Source organism: Leptonychotes weddellii, chromosome 8, assembly GCF_054177405.1.
Source record: "Leptonychotes weddellii isolate Sample4059 chromosome 8, ASM5417740v2, whole genome shotgun sequence".
NCBI classification, from domain to species: Eukaryota; Metazoa; Chordata; class Mammalia; order Carnivora; family Phocidae; genus Leptonychotes; species Leptonychotes weddellii.
In genome coordinates this window covers 40,879,923-40,900,980 of record NC_138376.1, presented here as the reverse complement: position 1 = coordinate 40,900,980, position 21,058 = coordinate 40,879,923, and the positions used below count along the sequence as shown (strand labels likewise).

General features: G+C 42.3%; 1 protein-coding gene across 3 annotated transcripts in view; it reads left to right on the top strand.

Moving 5' to 3' along the window:
• The first annotated feature begins 479 nt into the window (after window positions 1–479).
• Window positions 480–21,058, top strand: part of GCLC (glutamate-cysteine ligase catalytic subunit) — a 47,556-nt gene continuing 26,977 nt past the window's right edge. For 2 of the 3 annotated variants that reach the window (XM_031041281.2, XM_081828426.1), the window contains exon 1: window positions 480–1,085. In XM_031041281.2, coding sequence (XP_030897141.1) covers window positions 936–1,085 — 150 coding nt within the window. In that variant the 5' untranslated portion in view covers window positions 480–935. The remainder of the gene's footprint in view (window positions 1,086–21,058) is intronic. The other variant, XM_006745297.3, reaches the window with a different exon arrangement.

Below are 21,058 nucleotides of genomic sequence, written 5' to 3'. Positions count from 1 at the left end.
GATAGAATTAATATAATTTTACACCGGTACGGAAATAGCGTGCCCAAGATGTCACAGTAAATAGTGGAAACTAGAATTTAACAGGTGTTTCATCTGACTCCCAAGCTATGGAGTTATTACCATACCCTGCACCTCTCATCTGTTTTTTATAAGCGTGAGGCTTTTTCTCACCTCAAAAAGAATATAGTGGGTTGTTATTAATTCCAATAACCAATTTTTTCCGCAACACAAAGTTTATCTCTTTGGATTAGAGAACACAGGTTTTTACGTAACTCCTTTGCCTAAAGCATGCGGGACCTCACTCCACCCACCGCCGCCCTTTTGACTCCGCCCCAACCACGCCTGCGCACGCCTCCTCCAAGGCCGCCTTTGAGCCTCTTTGGGCGCTCGGCCACGCCTCCTCTCCTGCACCGCCTTCTTTCCCCGCCCCCGCCCGTAGTCTTTAAAATCCGGAGCGACGGATCGCGCCCTGGAGCCGTAAGTGAGTCGATAGGAAGACTGGGCATGCTCTGTGGCGGCGCAGGTCTTGGTCACAAGTAGGAAGAAGCTAGTGCACGACACCGGTAAAGAGAAGCGAGAGCCGCTGCCGCACCGTGCCTGTGGGGTCCGTCGCTGCCGCCTCGGAGCAGGAGCGGGGCGGGAGCCGGAGCGGGCAAGGGGCGAGGCCGCCGGGCCGAGAGCCGCCCAGCCTGCCCTCCCGTCCTCTGCCTCTGTGTCCGCGCGGCGCGCCGGACCCCTGAGTCGGTCACCTGGGCGGCAAGGACCCCGCGCAGAGGAGCGGAGCGGACCGTCCCTCCGCCGGCTGCGGCCCAAGGGCGCCCCCGCGGGGCGGAGCAGCCGCTGCCGCCGCCGCCTTCTGCGGGCAGCTGAGTGTCCGGCTCGCGTCTGAGCGAGCGGCCGCCGTCAGCCCCGAGGAGAAGGAGGAGGGGGCAGCCATGGGGCTGCTGTCCCAGGGCTCGCCGCTGAGCTGGGAGGAGACCAAGCGCCACGCCGACCACGTGCGGCGGCACGGGATCCTCCAGTTCCTGCACATCTACCACGCCGTCAAGGACCGGCACAAGGACGTGCTCAAGTGGGGCGACGAGGTGAGCACCCGCGGCCTCCGCCCCCGCCGGGCGCCCCTGTCAGGCCACTCCCTCTCCTTTGTTCGGCGAGGCGCGCCCCGCGCCCCCACGGCGGTCCGCGTCCTGCGGTGCGCCCCGAGGGTCCCCAGACGCGTCCCCGCCGCGGCACGCTGTCGCTGCCCTCACCCGGCGGGCGTCCGGGGCTCTCCCGAGCATGGGGCCCTGCCCGAGCCTTCTCACTAGACTTCTCTATCCCATTCATTCATTCTTAGGGTTTTCCCTTCTTTCAACAAATGGGTTAGGCTCTGGGAGGGTGCGGGCGTAAGCAAGTGTGACATTCGGTGCTTCCAGGAGTTTTCAGTCTGGTATATCCGCTGGCCGCGTATCGCGATCTACCGTCAGGTGTCAAAATGCGCTTTTGCGATCAGTGAGAAAGGGACCAAGTTGTCCTAGAAGGGCCTTGCTGCTAGCAATCAGGTCTTGATGTTCGCTTCTGCCCCATCTCATGCAGGTTACTTTTAAAACCCCAGCTGCTTCTCATCAGCTTTCTCGCACTCTCTTCACACTCCCTTCCTCACCCTCCCCGCTTCACCACCACTTTATAAGCATAGAACAGATATTATGGCTCAGTTTTCCTAAAGGGGAGGAAACTTCTTGTTCCTGTTTAATTCTGAATGGGAACTCTTGAAGCTTCGCAATTGGGATTTGTTGGTGCCTTTCTGTGGCCTGGATCCAGTGTCTAAACTTTACAAATCAGTGTTTCAACATGTGTTCTGCCTAGAGCTGAAATGTCTTTCCCTTTTCAGTTTGTTGAACCATTGTTTATTGGAATGATTTGGAAAGCATTGCCCCCTTTATATTTAGTTTTCGTCTGCCAAAGCTTTTTGTACTCTCCCTTCCCGTTTTTAAAAGTCACATGTAGATGCTATTTCAATAATTAAATGCTTTTGGGGCGCCTGGGTGGCTCATTTGGTTAAGCGACTGCCTTCGGCTCAGGTCATGATCCTGGAGTCCCGGGATCGAGTCCCGCATCGGGCTCCCTGCTCGGCAGGGAGTCTGCTTCTCCCTCTGACCTTCCTCCCTCTCATGCTCTCTGTCTCTCATTCTCTCTCTCTCAAATAAATAAATAAAATCTTTAAAAAATAATAATAATTAAATGCTTTTTTGGAAAGTGCATCTGTTTGTTTTCACCATTTGTGTTCCGTGGCTTGCTCAGGTGTAAATTTATCTTTTAGTTGATGTTACTACCCTTGACCCAAGCGTCAGGGTGCTGCTGCGCCAACGCAGAATCTGTTTCCTCACAAAATTAGTTCGTCTGTTTCTGAAGTTGGGAGATAATTCTGCTTTTTACAGTGGAATTGTGGTGTTTTAAGTTAGAAAAGTATAATAGTAATTCACATTTATACTAGAAGGGGTTTGCCATACTTTGGACAGAAAAGGGGTACAGTATTGTGTTTGGTGGTAATCCTTCAGTTTTATTCTAAAGTTCCTTGTTGCTTCATAGCATCATCCGTTGTATATGTTCATTTATGTATTGTGTGCATTTAATGATCTGTCTTCTATCCCCCGACCCCCTGGTTTGTTTGGGTTTTTTTTCCTGTCCCACATCTCTTTGCTTCTTCCCCGCCCCCCCCCCAATAAAGCAGCATCTTTTGGAGTGGGAAATTTACTGTCTAATAGAAGCCATGAAGTAGAAAAGTTATCTTAGATATTAAAAATAACACACTTCTCATAACTTTAAATTCTGCTTCAATTATGTGTAGGAGTGGAGTGTAGGATTTTCAAGAAGAGTAAAATTCCTGCCCACAAGTGTTGACAGTCCAGTCGGAAATAGGCAGCCTGACACATAGGGAAGAATTCAGATTGTGAAGGCTGCTCAGATGGTTAAAGAAAAAAGAAGAAGAAGGGAAAAAAAAAAAAAAAGCCTTACTCTACTTTCTACTCCTGAAATGGCACTTCACCTTAGTCCCCTGAAGTTGGTTCTCCCTCCCATCCCTGACCTGTGGTATTGCAGGAACGAGTTCTCCATTGTGGTATCTCTACGACTGGGCAGGGAGGAGGTGAAGTTTTGGAAGAGGGTGGGGAGTCTCATGCCGAAATATTTGCTGATGCCTCCAGTATCATGTCAAAGTAATCACTCTTACGTTACAGAACATTATTTTTCAGACTGCAGGTCATGATCCATTAGCGAGTTGAGAAACACATTTAGGTTCTCCCTAGACTTTTTTTCTCTCCAGAACTTTAAAAAAAAAAAAAAAAAAAAGTGAAATGGAATTGGATGAAGAGGGACCACTTTGTCATAAATAGCAAGCATAGCATGTCAAACTTTTGCGTTATTTGAGGGTACGTGTGAGCAGGTCTGTATTGAGTCGCATGTAAATTCTTAGTATGGTTGCCACTTAAGGAGTTTGAGAGCCAGACTCTCACATTTATCTTGAGAGGCTTCCTTGATGAGCTGAGCCTTTGAAAAAGAGCAGGAGAGAACTACTCCAGTGTTGGCGCCATTGCTTACACATAGGAACTCACGGATCACATCTGCTGAAGCAGAAGTCTGCAGGCAACGCCAGGCAGCAAGCATGCATGTATCGTATGCAGAAGCCTTGAGAAGTAACTGAGAAACAGGCTGGGCAGATAAAAGGGGAGAAGGGTGTGGTGGGTGGTGTGGCCCTGGAGATGGAGGATGGCCTCGCCAGACCGAAAATGGTGTTTGAGATGTGATATGTTAGACTGCTTGGTGTGATACCAAATTACTGCTTTTTGTGGGAAGTTTTGGTCTTAGAAGCTTCCTCCTTGCCCCCCCCCCCCCGCAAAAAAACAAGACCCTTAAAACTGTGGTTAGGAGACCCTGCCGCTTTTGGAAATGCTCAGCCCTAGTTACTAGGACAATATTTATATCTGATAGTGTTTATCAGAACTCTGGATTTGTATTCCAGGGCCTGCCAAACTGCCTGTGTGATTGTGAGCCTCAGTTTCCTCTTGTGGAAAATGACAGGGTTGGACTCTCCTAGCTTTTATAGTTTGAGTAAGAACAGTTTCAATAAGATTTTTTCTTTAAATGTACATATTTCAAACCAGAATGTTACTTTTTGAAATTCACCTGCAGATAGTCTTTAGACTGTTGAGTAAAGCCAAGGCTACCACCAATCGTTGTAAAAACGGTATTCTGAAGGTGTATGTCTGCTGGCTGTTTGGAAATCAAAAGTATTTTCCTGTGATAACCTTATGAATATGTAGATTCCCAGATCAGCTTACAGATGCATTTCACCTTTGGTGTAACAGGTCCTAATCCTAGCCACCATTTATGGTTTCTTTAGGAGATAGTTCTAAGTCCTGGGTTGCCGGGAGAACAGTTCATTTTGCCCCAGGATGGGGACTGTCGGGGAGAGGTAAGATGGCTCTTCTTGGGTGCTCTCTTGCCTGCTAAGCATTCTACATATGCAGAAAAGAAAGCACTTACCTTTTCACAGCTGACAAAAACTTTTCAGGTGCAGATTTTGTTTTTAACTGGAGTGTGCAGTAAGTACAACTTTTGAATTCACTCTAGTGTTAGCTGCCTGCCAGGCCTTTTCAGCTACTTAACAATAGAGACATTATCAGAATTGAAATCTGTCTGACTTCAGGTCCGTTTCTTAAACATGTAATACCAGGTTTTGGATTATTTACAATGTGTATGAGATTTCATCAAATCTCCTTTTACAGAGTTCACGCTACAGGTTATAGAGGTGTCAGAAAACAACATTTAAAAGCAAATGTATAGTTTTTCTAATTTTTCTAACCCAGTGTAGTGGCTCTTAAAGAAGGTGAATTGTCTTCTAGTTAGCAGAGAAGTGCATGTGAACTTAAGAGAATATATGTCCTTAATATTTGAGTGTGTTCTTACCATGCATAAAGCCAACAAAACTGGGATGGGATATGTTAAGGGCTGATATGTCACCCATTGAGTTTGAAGGACAAATTTGCCTGTGTAGGTTAAGAATGCTTAAGTGACTATTTAGAAAATGCATAGCTTGTTAATTAATAAGCTTATGATCCTATAAAAAAAAACAGCTATAAATCTAGAATGGACAAACAGATTTTCATTTGAGTGTAAATTAACGTGTAGCTTTGGACAAATTGCTTTATCTCAACCTCAGTTTTTTTATCTATAAAATAGGGATGATAATGCCTTATAGGGTTATAAAGATTAAATGAGATAATGTTGATGAAATGGTTTACAAGTAAGTGCCTCGCCTTTTGAGTGAAGACTCATAAATGGTAACTTAAAACATTCACTTGGAAGTTCTTCAATATCTGTTTATCTCATTTAAATAGCCATGGTCAAGCAGACTCTTAATGATAGAGCATAAACTGAGGGTTGCTGGGAGGGAGGTGGGGGCATGGGTTAAACAGGTGATGGGGATTAAGGAGGGCACTTACGTTGAGCGCCAGGTGTTTGTAGGTGATGAACCACTAAATTCTACACCCGAAACTAGTATTAGTACTAACTAACTGGAATTTAAATGAAAACTTGAAGAAAAAAATAATTAAAAAAATAAATGGCTATGGGGAATGGGGCATTCCGTGTATGTGGGTATTTTTTTAACCAGTTAACTTAAATTTGTTTTTTCAGATAGAATTATATTCCATTAAGCTTAGTTATTTTTGATGGTATTGATTGTATTTGAGAACTATAGTATTTCTAAATTGCATTTTAAAATCTAAATTTTGTCTTAAAAATGCATTATTGGACACTGACCAGAATTAGATATGGAGTACAAATATTTCTTGATAGTCATTAGGAATGTTCAGGTTTCTTACATAGGTCATTGAGTATTTTGTGACCTGTAAAGCAAAGTTGTTTTATCTTTCACTTTGCTATCACTGTGGACATTGTTTTAACAGTATTTATTATTCACCTGTCTCTAAAGCACAGTGGTGAAATCAAGGAAAAATAAATTTGTGTTTCTGAACTTTTTATATACTCAAGGCATCTGAATGTGTTGTTAAATTTAGAAAACTATATTGGGGGCATTACTGACGTTGCTGGTATTGGATGGGCCATATTCTCATAAGCTTGCTAGTTAATATTCTCTGTTTATACATACTTTAACCAAGTTAGGTGGATTTTTATAAACTCTTCACCACCTTTATTTTGATATAATTGACATACAGTAAACTGCACATACTTAAAATATACAGTTTGCTAGTTTGATAAGTTTTGATATATGTATATACTTGTGAAACTACCACCACAATCAAAATAATATACATCATCTCTAAAAATGTCCTTGTGCCTCTTCCTAATTCCCCTCTTCCCTCCCCACTTCCACAGGCAACCATTGATCTGCTTTCTGGCACCATAGTAGACTTTGCATTTCCTAGAGTTTTATATCTACGAAATCATAAAGCATGTACTTTTTTGGTCTGGCTTTTTAAGCTGCTTGTATATTTTGAGATTTATTCATTTTATGGCATGTTCTTTTGAATTACTGAGTAATATGCCATTGCATGGATATACTACAATTTATTCATTTGGATTGTATCCAATTTTTAGCTATTACAAACAAAACTTGTATCAACATTAATGTATGTGCCTTTGTATGGATTTATGCTTTTATCTACCTTGATTATTCCCTAGGAGCAATTTGTTGTTGTTTTTTTTTTTTTTAAAGATTTTATTTATTTATTTGACAGAGACACAGCAAGAGAAGGAATACAAGCAGGGGGAGTGGGAGAGGGAGATGCGGAGCAGGGAGCCTGATGCAGGGCTTGATCCCAGGACTCTGGGATCATGACCTGAGCTGAAGGCAGACGCTTAATGACTGAGCCACCCAGGCGCCCCGATTTGTTTTAATTTTTAAGGAAACTAACAAACTTTTTAAAAGTGGTTGAACCATTTTACATTCCTAGCAGCCATGTATACCAGTTTGTCCACATCCTTGTCTGCACGTGGTATAGTCAGTTTCTTTGATTTTAGCCATTCTAATAAGTATGTGATGGTATTTCATTGTATTTTTAATATGCATTTCCCTTGACCAGTGGTGATGAGTATCTTTTCATGAGATTATTTGCCATCCGTATGCCTTTTTTGTGAAGTGTGCTTAAAGCCATTTGCCTAGTTGAGTTTTGATAGTTCTTTATATATTCTAGATATAGTTCTTACCAGATAATTTACATTGCACGTGTTCTTCCAGTCTATTTTCATTCTGTTAATAAGGGTGTCTTTTGAAGAACAGAGTAGTTGTTCATTTTAATGAAGTCCAGTTTGTCTGCTTGTTCTTTTATGGATCATACTTTTGGTGTGGTATCTAAGAAATCTTTCCTTAATCCAAGATCACAAATGTTTTCTCCTGTATTTTCTTCTAGAAGTTTTATAATCTTAGGCTTTACATTTAGGTCTATGATCCATTTTGAGTTAGCTTTGTCTGTGGCGTAAGGTATGGATTTTTGATGTGGGTTGCCCCAGCACCATTTGTTGAAAAGACCATCCTTTCTCCACTGCCAGAGGTACATGGCCTTTGTAGCTTGCCTAATTCCAGTAGTCTGTCTGTGCGTGTGGCTTTATTTCTGGATTCTTTGTACTGTTCCATTGATCTGTCTATCTTTATGCCAGTACTATACTCTTTTTATAGCTATAGCTTTATAGTACGTTGTGAGATCAGGCAGTGTTAGCTCTCCAACTTTCTTCTTTTTCAACTTGTTTTGACTTTTCTAGGCCCTTTGAATTTCTACAGGATTTTTAGAACCAGCTTGGCAATTTCTACCAAGAACAAACCCTCCTGGGATTTTGACAGCAATTGCATTGAATCTGTAGATCGATTTGGGAAGAATTGACATCTTAATGAGTCTTCTGACCCATGAACAAGTAAACCTTTAATTTCTCTTATCCATGTTTTTTTAGTTTTTAACTTACAAGTCTTTCAGATCTTTTGTTAGATTTATCATGGTTTCATTTTTTTTCCTATTGTAAATGGTATTATGTTGCAATTTCTGATTCTTCATTGCTAATAGATTGAAATAAAATTGACTTTTACATATATATCTTCTGCAACCTTACTAAACTTGAACATGTGGGATACAGTTATAACAATGGTTTTAATGTCTTAGCTAATTCTTTTGTCTTTGTTATTTAAGATTAAGTTCAGTTTTATTTTTTTCTGAATAAGTTTCCTTCTTTGCATGCCTGGTTATCTTTGATTGGATGTCAGATATTATGAATTTTACCTTGTTGGGTGCTTCTTCTTTGTATATTCCTAACTATTCTTTAAGCCTTGTTCTACAATACAGTTATTTGGAGGTAGTTCCATCCTTTGAGGTCTTGATTTTATAATTAAGCAGATCTGGAGAAGTCTCTAGTTTAGGGCTAATCCTTCTACTGAGTCAAGACCTTTGTGAATATTTTCCCCATTGCCCCTGAATTAGGACTTATTCTATTCTGGCTTGTGGGAACACATTTGGCCCCAGCTTTGGGTACTTGCCTCCTGTATGTGTTGATTTACTACTGAATCCTTAAGGGGGAGCCCTCTGCAGATCTCCAGGGTTCTCTGTGCAGCTCTTTTCTATGGTACTTGGTCCTGTGAACTCTAATTGATTTGGTTTCCTCAGGCCTTCAGCTCCCTCTCTCTTCAATTCAGGGAGTACTCCAAGTTCTGCTTCACCTTCCTGCCCATGAGCCTAGAGCCTCTCTTCCAGGCAGTAAGTTGGGGCAATTAAAGAGCTCACTTCGCTTTTCTCCCCCATATCTCAGGAATCTCTGCCTTGTGTTACTGCTATCCAGTGTCTTGAAAAAGCTATTCCATACACTCTCTCTCATTTTGGCTATTTCAGGTGGGAAGGTAAAACTGGTTGCTTTTACTCCATCTTGAGCAGAAGTAGAAGTCTTTCCCATTTTTTCTACAGCTCTGTTCTCCTTTCTCTGTAAACTTTGTCCAAAGGCTGGCAGCCCTCATGGTTATAAGATACCTCCAGCAACCAACATTTAGCCAAGTTTTTATTTTTTATTCATAAATAAAATATTTATTTTTAAGTAATCTCCACACCCATCGTGGGCCTTGAACTCACAACCCCAAGACTGAGTTGCATACTCTTCCAACTGAGCCAGCCAGGTGCCCTTAGCCAAGTTTTTTTAAAGTCAGGATTTTCTTTGCCTTTATGCTATGATGTTCATCACTTAGTATCCCTGTTTTCATCCTGTGACTGGGTATTTGGTGAAAACACAATTATTTGAAAAGTTTGCATACATTTTATGAATAGACTTTAATTTGAAGATGGAAGTCTAAGCCCCGAGTCTTCCCCTGAATGATTGTGTGATCTTAGATATAGAACTTAAATTCGTAAGACCACAATTTCCTTATCTGTAAGACTAATCACAAAAACCTACCATTTAGTTTTGAATTGCATGTTTACACATATATAGTTTTTAATTGTATTTTTAACAGTTTAACTTTCAGAATACTCTAAATTCCATTCAACTTATAAAAATCAGGAAATGAATACAAGAAATGGTAGAATCTATTTCCTTACCCTGTCACCTTTTGGGTTTTAGCATTGGTCTAAGATAATATACTTCACTGGCTACTGACAAAGTAACCTAATTATAAAGCCATGGATACTAGGTTTCTAGAAATTTTTTAATGTCTTAAGCCTATTTGAGCCTCACAACCTTTCTATTAAAAGCAAGATGGGGGGCACCTGGGTGGCTCAGTCGTTAAGCGTCTGCCTTCAGCTCAGGTCATGATCCCAGGGTCCTGGGATCGAGCCCCGCATCGGGCTCCCTGCTCCGCGGGAAGCCTGCTTCTCCCTCTCCTATTCCCCCTGCTTGTATTCCCTCTCTCGCTGTGTCTCTCTCTGTCAAATAAATAAATAAAATCTTTAAAAAAAAAAAAAAAAAAAGCAAGATGGTATTGCAAAAATGTTTTCTTGAAAACTGATATTTAAGTTTTACTTACATATGGTAAAACACTAAAAGCTTTATTTCCATGATGGATAATTTTTAAATTAAGTATTTATTGTGTACTTCCTAATATATCAAGGACTTCCTGTGTTAGGTCATGGGGTTGAAGAGAGAAGTCAAGACAAGTGAGAAGCTCTCTACCCTTGAACTCTGGTGGAAGGCAGGTGGGTGGACGAGCGGGAGGGAGGAGAGGAGGAGTTTGCTGTATATCTAGAGATCCTGGGAGTCTTATGGATGGAAGGTGGGGATGGAAGGTCTCAAAGGGAGATGGAGAAGCAAGGAAAGGGAATGCACAAATGTGAGATTATGGAGGTGCCTGATGTTGAGGGAGTATTGCTGTAACACAGGACCAAAGCAGGGAAAAGGGAATGGCTAGAAGTTGAGGCTGGAAAGGTGGGTTGGGTTCAGGTTGTTGAAGGTCCTTTGGAATAGGCCATGTCAGGAGACATAGTATTGTAAGTCCAAGACTGGTACAAGGGAATTTCTTCTAGGCCCCTTTGGTCATAGTGTGAAATGGAATGGGTTGGGAGGAATAACTAGAGACAAGGAGCCCACACTACAGAGGACATGTCATTGCTAGGAGAGAGAAGACAGTGTAGCCTAGGACTCTGGAGATAAAGATTTGTGTATATTAAAGAGATACTTTAGGGCACCTGGGTGGCTCAGTCAGTTAAGCGTCTACCTTTGGCTCAGATCATGATCCCAGGGTCCTGGGATCGAGCCCTGTATCGGGCTCCCTGCTCCACAGGAATCCTGCTTCTCCCTCTGCTTGCCTCTGCCCCTGCTTGTGAGCTCTCTCTGTCTCTCTCTCTCTCTCTGACAAATAAAATCTTAAGGGAAAAAAAAAATAGAGATACTTAAGAGAAGGAGTGAAAGGACCTGGCACATGAGGGGTTAGGTTATGTCTCTCATACGCGTTCCTGGCAAAGATGACCAAGTGAGTAAGACTCCCTGCAAGGATGGTTCCTCGGGGAACAGTTGGTTTGGATATTCTGTTCTGGAACCCTTTAATTTAAGGAGCCCTGTACTCCTTTAGGAGAAATACCAGGTAGACAGGAGAAAGCTGGAGCAACATCTGAGCTGACTGTGTGTATGGTGGGGCAGCCACAGGCCTAAAGATGATGGTTAAAACCAAAGGGAGAGCGAGCTAGCCCAGGGAGAAGAAACCTTGGCGGTGCCTCAGAACCCTGATGAATACACGTGGGATCCTGAGAGGAAACCGTGTGAGGGGTAGTAGCCCTGTCATGTACAGGAAGAAGAAGAGCACGCTTTCAAGAGCTGTGGAAGGATGGGAACTGAAGTGAAGCCACTGGATTTGCTGGTTGGGGAGGGACTGGAGGCTTTGGCAACAGCCTATCTGGAACATATTAAGAATTTGGGAGAAAAGCAAAAGTTGGTTTCTGGCCAAAATAAATGGCACAAAGCCCGTAGATGTTTTCACAGCTCATAGGGTCCTTGAAATCTTGATTATAATTTTAGAAAGAAACAGAATTGACCTATTTTTGTTGAATTGGATAGCATGTGGGTTTGGGTATCACTTAAGTAGTACCTCCATGGCTATTAAGTTGTCTCTGTAACATATTGAAAATGATTGTAATGGATTGAGTAAATTAGAATGATGTCCCTGAGTCTCCACTTAAAGATTGGGTTTCTCAGACATTATTTAAGACATTAGGGAAACATGATTAAACCTCAGATTTCTAGCCAAAAGAGCTCATTTCAGATATATCTTTTTTTTTTTTTAAGATTTTATTTATTTGACAGAGAAAGACACAGAGAGGGAACACAAGCAGGGGGAGTGAGAGAGGGAGAAGCAGGCTCCCCGCTGAGCAAGGAGCCCGATGCAGGGCTCGATCCCAGGACCCTGGGATCATGACCTGAGTTGAAGGCAGACACTTAACGACTGAGCCACCCAGGCGCCCCATTTTGGATATATCTTGATAGGTATTCAGAAACCTTGGTTATCTGGATTGGTATATCCTTGGAGAGTTGATATGGCTACAATTCTGTTGGACACTCTTTGGAGAGATTTCTGTATGCTTGGGTTTTCTGTGTCTGTCATGGTCAGACAGACCATTTGGGATTTGGTAGTTAAACTTATTTCCAGAACAGGATTACAAAAGAACCCCAAACCAGATGTTCCTCATTGCATAAATGTTCACACAGATCCACTGGTCTTGTCTCCCTTCCCCCCGAGGTCCTTTTTTTAGTCCTTTGGATTTGGTTAGTGCTTTTTTTTCCCTTTTTTTTTTTTTCCTCCTGGATGCTGATGTAGCAGAGTTAAAACAAAACTGTTAGGCAAGAGACTCCATGACCCTTTTCCTGGAAGCTAGTAAGAATCTAGGCTGTGACTCTGCCCCATGTGGATTACCTGCAGGGGTCATGGGCTGGGGTACACGGGGCTTCACATATTTTAATGCTCTGGAGAGAGAGTCGAGATCTGGAAGTACCTTTAAAAGCTGGTTGGCACTTGTCTGAAGTGTTTTCAAGAGTTCAGGGTTGCAGCAGTGACCTGCAACCCTGAAAGTTAACATTTTTTTCATTTGAAAAGTTTTTGTTTGAAAGGATATGCTCTGAGCACTTTAAACCTCAGACAAACCTGAAGAGGTTATTTAGGAGTGTGTCCTTCATTTCCTTCTGGAAATGTTCACATGTTTACACAAGTTGGGTACTTGGAAGTTACCTTTTTATCTAGCGTGCTTTCAGACAGCCCTGCCTGTGCTTAAGCATGGTAGTCCTCTCTTCTTGGCCCCCCAAGGCTGCCACTGCTGTATTAAATTATATCTAGCGGTCCTGATCCTGGGGGCTTTAGTACTCAGAGGACTAGGAAGTAAACAAAAGGCTTCTAAGTATAAAGTGTATGCACTTTACTCCTAAAAGTGTCTCAAGCCCTCACCCAGAGCACTCACTTAATACACAATTCCTGAAAGCTTGGCATCTGGTTTCTCAACCCAGGATGAACTATAAACCAATCGATTCAGAGAGCAGCTGTGAAAAGCACATCTAGACGTGGCAGCCCATTGTACCTCAAAGAACCTTGCTCTGCTGTGATTCTAGTTAAAGAAATAAAATTGCTAATGAAGTCTGAAGCCTTAATAAAAAGTGAAAGTGTTTAGGATCTTCCAATTGATAGCAGAAGAGGATGTAATCAATTTTAGAAAGACTTCCGCTGATATATACATAAACATTTTTAAGAGATATATGCTTAAAAAGGGGTAAGCTTTGGGTAATAAGACAATGCATTTGAATAAAATTACCTTCTTGGCAGTGCATACTGAGTAACATATTTGAGAGTGAAAGAAAAATGGATGATCATATAAGAATTTCTAGAAGAGCTTAATAGAAATACAGAAATATAGATTTCCCCCACCAACCAAAAGTAGAGCATCCCTATGAAATATTTTGTGACCCAAAATGGTGTAAAAAGAAGAAGCAATTACCGTTAATATGTATGGAAAAAATTTTGAGTGTTCCCAGACCCCAAAAATAACCTTAGATTTTTTTTTTTTTTGATACTTTAGGACATGTCTTGCTCATGGATGCACAAAATAAACCAAGATAAAGCCGAGATGCTCACTGACAAAGGTCAGAACTATGCCTACTTTAGGCTGACATGCTTGGTGTGGTTCCCAAGGAAGGGACTTGACTACATTCTCGATGTTTGGGGTGCCCATTGTGTCTAAAGGGGCTTGCTGAGAGGATGTTATTTTCGCCTTTTTCTGTAAAGGCAAAAAAAAACCCTTCAGATTTCTTTCATTTAGCAAAAACAGGTACAGTTATCCCCCACTTTCTGAAAATTTTGCATTATGGCATTTTGCTTTTATGAAAGACCTACATTAGTATGTTTTTCACTAACGAAAGAAATCCAAAGAGGATTTTTGCTTTTATGGGGGGTAGGGGGGCAGCAGTTACCATGCTAATGCAGGTCTTTTGTAAAAGCAAGTGGCCTACCACAAACTTTTGGAAAACAGGGAACACTCTTCTCTCTATACCAATTCCCCTTACGAAAGTTTTTTTTTTTTTCTTTTAAAGATATTATTTATTTGACAGAGACACAGCAAGAGAGGGAACACAAGCAGGGTTTTATAGGAACACTGTGCTTTCCGATAATGGGGAAACCTTTGCTAATTGTAGGTCTGTCATACAAACGAAATGGCTTGGTTCAAATTTTTGAAAAGCAGGGGGATACTTGTATTGCTTTAAAGCTGGAAGGGACTCCCCCCCCCCATTTTTCCAAATGATGAAACTAAGGCCCAGAGTCTAAGACAAATTCCAAATGTCTGTAATTGTAATATTTCTAAGAAAAGAGGGAAAATTAAGACTGTTCTGAGCAGGGTGGTGCCCCCTTGGGGATGAGGACAAGAAGGAGGTCCTAGTGCTGAGGGAGCGGGGTGGTCAGCAAAGGTTTCTCTGAAAAGGTAGCACTTAATCTGAGATCCACAGGAGCCAGCTCTGTTTGAAGGGATGAGGTGAAATCTTCTCAAGCAGAGAGAAGTGCTGTCAAGGCCCTGACTTGGTTGTTGGAAAAATAGAAGTGTGGCCCCAACATGGTGGGGAAGAGGGAAGTTTGAAACAGAGGAGGCAGAGCCAGAAGACTGGCGCTAATGCTCTGGGTGAGGGGTGTGGGGTTTTTTGCTCAGTGTGGGCTGCTTGAAAGTTTCAAAGAGGGGAATGACGGGATCTGCTTGGTGCAGGAACCCAGGACTACTTGACTGCAGAATTAGGTGGTGGTCCACACTACCAGCTTTCACTTTTGGCTGAGTCCTATAGTACCTGAAACAAATGCCAAATGAAATATTTTGGTGAAATGGTACTTCCCTTCCCATGAGTGACCTATTCTGGTAGTCTCTATTTCAAGAGTTTTGTGTAATGTTGATTACAGCCTACTTTGGCTCACTACAAGGGTTGTAACCGATGTTTGGAAAACACCTCTATTCTGTCTCAATAAACTTACCCCGCCCACGAGCTAGAAAACAATAGCCACTAGCATCTGAGTGGTGCTGTGTACTTACTCCTGCTTCAGGCAGTTTACACGCAGTTTTTACGTACTCCTTCCCAGAAACTGAAGGACTCCAAAGCCTGCTGCCCCCATATACCAGCTCCCAAATAAGCAGGAGGAAAAGCACTCTGACCGTCTTCATGAGCTCCAACCCAAGATGAGATTGAAGGTGGGCAGAAAAAGAGGAAGGGCTGGTGGTGATAAAGTAGTAGACTTTTTGTTTGAGTGAAAATATAAATGTCTTAGAGCCCCAGATGCTTCAGTATTTTTCGTTACCAGATGGCCAGTGATTCCCTTCTCGGGAAATGCCCCATCCTTTCAAAATTATAATTCTGAATATGCTTGGTAAATTTCTCGGTCTGCAGGACAAATGCTAACGGGTTTAGTCACGTGACTGCAGCCTCCCAGCTAATCTTCTGCTGGCGGTGGAGCCCTTTATATGAACATCGGGCTGACCTCACTCGATAGTTATGCAGCCCGTGCCAGCCTCAGCCCAGGGCAGCAGGTAGTGGGCCAGAATCAGGCGCTTCGACTTACCTCTTTCACATGAATTTCAAATAGGGCAGGAAGGGAGTTCACGTGAACAGGAGTCTCCATCTTCCACATCCCAACCTAAGGTTAGAATAGCTCTCAGTGGGATATGCCCAAACATCCAGGTGGTGTTCCTGAGGGGGAGCCCTGATGCTGCCTTTATGAGATACGAGTACGAAAGAGTGTCTGAGCTCGATTCTTGTGACGGTGGAATATAGCATTAAACTTGGAGGTGTTCAATCCCTGCCCCCCACCCCCTGCCCTGTCACTGGGGGCATAGGTGAGCCTCTCTAGGCACAGCAGTCACTTTGGAGGTGGAATTTCTCTGTTTTAGCATTGGTTCTCAGTCTCTTTAGAAAGCACTTTTTTTTTTTTTTTTTAAACCCCTTTGGTGGGTTAGTCTACCACTAGTTCTAAAAACTAAAACTCCAAATTTCTATTTCTCGGGCAGTCCTTGAATTTAGGCCAACCTAACTTATACCTTAAAGGAATGTGCTTGTTTTCTCGCCCAGCTCTAGGAGTGCGTTCAGGCAGAGCTGGGTACCACCATGGAGAGTGGGTAGTCTCTCCAGCACCAGCGTGCCCCCTGCTAAAGCCCTAAGCTCGCCTACACCTGGTAGGAGCCACCTCAGAGGTTCGTGATGCACACCCCGCAACACTGAGCACTGCAGAGCAGTCGATCCAAAGCAGCCTCTATCTGGATGGGGACCAGGTTACCTCCTTTCTTGTTAGCCACGCGGTGACCAGGATTCTAGCAGAGGAATATGTTCACAGGAAAGAGCCAAGGAATTCATTTGTCCTTAGAACCCAGAAGCTGTAGGTCTAAAGTACAGATGTTTTGAGATAAATGAAAACTATATTTACAATAGTGTTTCTTCAGGAGGAATTGTCTTCTGGTTTAGGTTTAGGTTGTTTTAACTGCTGAGTTGCCTGTGTTAAGTTGGTAGCCACAGGAAGCATCACATTGGTAACTTTACTTGATGGAACTACCTTTTGTGGAGTTAATTTGTGTGAGAAGATTGGTTAGGTTGTGCTAGATTTGATTAGAAAGAAGGTAGGAATGCCTTTAACATGGTCTTTTTTTTTCTTTTCTTTTTTTTTTTTTTAAGATTTTATTTATTTGCACAAGAAGGCAGAGTGGCAGGCAGAGGGAGAGGGAGAAGCAGGCTCCCCGCCGAGCAGGGAGCCCGATGTGGGGCTCGATCCCAGGACCCTGGGATCATGACCTGAGCCGAAGGCAGACGCTTAACCGACTTGAGCCACCCAGGTGTCCCTTAAGTCCCTTAACGTGGTCTTTATAACCATCAGAAAATTAAAACTGATACATGCCTGAAGTGTAGTGGTATGGTTAAAAAAAAAAGACGTAAAGTCAGAGGCCCAGAAAATAAATGTCTCATGCTACTAACAGCACATGAAAGCAGATCTACTTTGAGGGATTTTCTGTGTCATGAATTAGCATGCCCAGGTACAATTCCAGGGTTGTGGTTTCTTCTGGGTTTTAGTCCAGTGTGGTCCAACACAACTCTGCAGTAATAGAAGTATTTGCTCTACTCAGTAGGGTAGCCACTAGCCCTATGTCGCTAGTGGAACTTGGGAACTGGATTTTTAATTTGAGTTAAATCTAAATCTGAATAGCCACATGTGCCTACTATCTACTAGAATGGACAATATGATGTTTTTTCTTTAGTGAAAGGTGTCATTATGTCTCTTATTTTCCCTGGCAACTCCCATTTTCTTCCTTTTTTTTTTTTTTTAAAGATTTTATTATTTATTTGAGAGAGAGACAAACAGCAGAAGCAGGGAGGAGAGGGAGAAGCAGGCTCCCCACTGAGCAGGGAGCCCGACACGGAGCTCCATCCCAGGACCCTGACCTGAGCCAAAGGCAGACAGCTTAACCAACTGAGCCACCTGGGCGCCTCTTCTTTCCCTCTTTTACAGTCTTCAGTTTTTTCACTTAGGCTTCTTCGTGTTACTAATCTTGGCATGTGAAAAATTTTTCTCTGTGTGGGCCAAGATAATGATTCAAGGAAGTTACTTCACTGAATCATACAGGAAATTCACTGATGGTTATGTATTGTTAAAATTGAGATTAACATATTATAAATAAAAAGCAGCGTACTCTGTAAGCTGAAGTCCTAATCTAGGATGCCAACAGAAGACCAGGTCAGGGTGAGGCCACATTTATTTTGGTTTCCTAAAGTATAAACTTCCCTAGAGTACACCCTGTGTAATTCTGTGGTACAAAATGACATTTCATAGTAGGAGAGAAAGTCAAAATACATCCAATAATTTAAGAATTTGATAGGACTTTAGACTAAGCTACTAAAGCATTTCTTTGGGGACCATAGGGCAGTTTAATATAACCTATCAGCAGTTTAAAACCTCACCGTAAACAGGGCTGCACAAAAGCACATGTGTTACAGATTCTACCTTATGGTTACTAGTCCCCCCAAAGTGTTCAGACATAACCGCATAAAACAGTGGTTTTGGTATTTGCAGTGCTGTTAGATGTGTCTCACCTGGGAGTCCACCTTCAATCACATTGAGCCACATCAAATTTCATTACATCCATATTAGAATTTCTTACTCAAGTTGAGTTGCTATTTGAAGCACAGCTCTTCTTTTGGTCTCGTCATGCAGGTCTTCCCTATTTAAGTACAGGTGTTTAAAAATAAGCATCACTGCAGCTAGCACCTCTTTGGGTGCTCTAAGTTTGTGTATCTTGCTAGGTATGGAAAAGGATGCCATCCAACTGGATGGTTGAGTGTGCCCAAAAATAATGGTCATTTGTATTTTGCCATGTGAGAAAACAGTCTTCTGGACAGAAGGCATGGCTGCGAGCTTTAAAACTGCTTCTAATCTAGAGAAGGACTGTTGTGGCGTGATCTCTATGGGGTGGACCCAGTTTATCTGCATCTCTGACCAGCCAGACCTGTGATTGTGCTGCAGTCAGAATGGTGGCTGGGGAAAGCATGGGAATCTTCTGGGAGGTTGTTGAAACATCAGTAGACCCTCTCCTTCGTCTGGCTAGTCCCTTTCCTCCAAGAAGCCTTCTGATCCCCTAGACTGGATCAGTTCTACTTGGTCATCCCGAGCACTCTCCCAGATCGTTTGGCTCTGTTGTGTTACTGGCTGTGGCTTGAGAACCACAGTGGAAGCTTGAGAACAGAGCCACACCTGCCTGATTCTTCACCGTATTGCCAACACCTACTAATACTGGGCCTGGTTGAGTGGGAAAAGGACAGAGGGGTGGGAGCAGACAGCAAGATCATGGGTTTGGGTGCTGATCGGTCATGAACTCTAACTGGATCCTTAACCCTCAAAGTGGCTGTGGGCTTGCTTTGGAGTTAGTGTAAAGAGAAAACAGGGTCTCTGAGAAGCGACAGGTAGTTCCAGCAGGCATCAAGACAACCACCAACAGTGGAGTAGAGCAGCTGGCCCTGAACCCCAAATTTTGAGTTTCGGTAGGATGGCTGGAGACAAAAGAATTTCTCAAAGTAGAACCTCCCTAACACAGGGAACTGCCTCTAACTGCTTCTGAGCCTTATAGAACCTAGATTGCTTTCCTAATGGAACACCATTTTTACCTCCAGGGAGTAGAAATTTTCTACTTTCTACTTTCGTAAGCTCCTTGAAATCCTTACCTTCATGGTAGAGTATAAAAAAAAATTTTTTTTTTTTTTTTTTTACAAAGGAAATTTATTTTAAATTAGTGGTAAATGCCATTTAAAGACAACATGAATCCTAAAAAATTAATATTTTGATATTAACGGTTACTCTTGTTATCTTGAACTCTGATGCCACAAGTATTTCACTGTCTACTATACGTCCAGCATTGTCCTGAGTACTTACATCACCCTCAATTAAGATTCTTTACTTCTGTTGGCCTCCTTTTGGATGAACATAAAGCACCTCATGCTTGTGTAAACCTGCACTGAATGACTAGTGGGTTATTGTGTTCAGGTCATTCCTAGCAACACTCTATAATACATAGCCTACGTAATAGTCTTTTGAATGGGCCTTTGTCTTCGATTCAGCAGCTCCAAGATATTAGTGGCTTTTTACCCTAGTGGGATAAAATTTAGCCTTTTTAGCAATGAAATCTAAATTTTAATTTTCATTTGTAGAAAAAGTGCACATTTTAAAATGAGTGTCTCACCTAGTGGTAAGTTATTTTGATTGTGTCTATTCTCCCCCCATTTAAAAAGATAAATGACGAGTACCACATAGCAGTGTCCCTAAGTTACATTTAACCGGGAATAGAGAGCCCAGGGGCTATTTTTGCTACTTCGAAATACTATATTGATTACACAAATTTGAATTAGTCACTCTGCAGGCCACTTATAATGCCTTCGGGTTTGGGTATGTGTTCAGTGTACATAGATGTTGCTATAACTCTGATTACGCAGCCCGCGTGCTATTTGAAGTTAGGAAGCAGGTATGTTTGATCCTTGGAATCTGTTGTGTTCAGAAGGGCCTCTGTGTCTGTTATTCTGTTATTTTCTCTTTGATTATATCTTTTTCTCTCATCCTTTGGATGCAAAAAGGAAGTTTAAGATGGGGACAAAATCCAGATATAATAAAATCCTGTGGCATTAGGTATTCTACATGGGGAAAGCATTGCCTTAATGTGTCATTTTATTATCACTCAACAGCTAGCTCACTGAACCAAACTCCATTTTGGCTCTAGTTTGGCTGTTAGGAAAGATCGAGTTAATCATTTGATGCCTGTGTGATCTAGAATTAGAAATAAACATAAATGTATTGAAGTGGGTGGGGGAAGGGTTTAAAAAGATAACAAAGACAAGAGCTGAAAGAACCATCCTGAGCACTGAGGCAGAAAATCAAAGCGACTGGGGAGGCGGGGGGTGGTTACTTCCGAGCACCTTAAATTTGAGTTGGAAAAATGTTTAGGGAGTTCTTAAGGCTTCCAACTGAACTTTCATTTTATCCAAAAGTAAGCACGTTTTTTGTCTCCTTGGGTAAATATTCTGATGTGTTTCTGTTTCATTTGCTTAATGATATCATGGATGATTATTTTTTAATTAAGGAGAGTTTGGTTTGTAAGCATTTTAAATGTCATCCGTTTGGCTGATATTTAAAACTCAGGCTGAGGGGCGCCTGGGTGGCTCAGTTGGTTAAGCGACTGCCTTCGGCTCAGGTCATGATCCTGGAGTCCTGGGATCGAGTCCCACGTTGGGCTCCCTGCTCAGCAGGGAGTCTGCTTCTCCCTCTGACCCTCCCCTCTCTCATTCTCTCTCTGTCTCTCAAATAAATAAATAAATAAAATCTTTTAAAAAAATAAAAAATAAAACTCAGGCTGAGTTTGAGCTTTTTGTTCTTCTGCCCTTCCCATGCTTTAAACTCATGGTCTCAGTGATTTTGAAAACTAAGGATTTCAATTATTTCAAAACTAGGAAACCAACAAGAGTTACTGCACTTTAGCTTATATAAGTGGTACAAAAATTCTTGCTCATTTTGATAATAGATAAATGATGGGAACCCAGTAAGCTAGGAAGTATCTCTTCATCT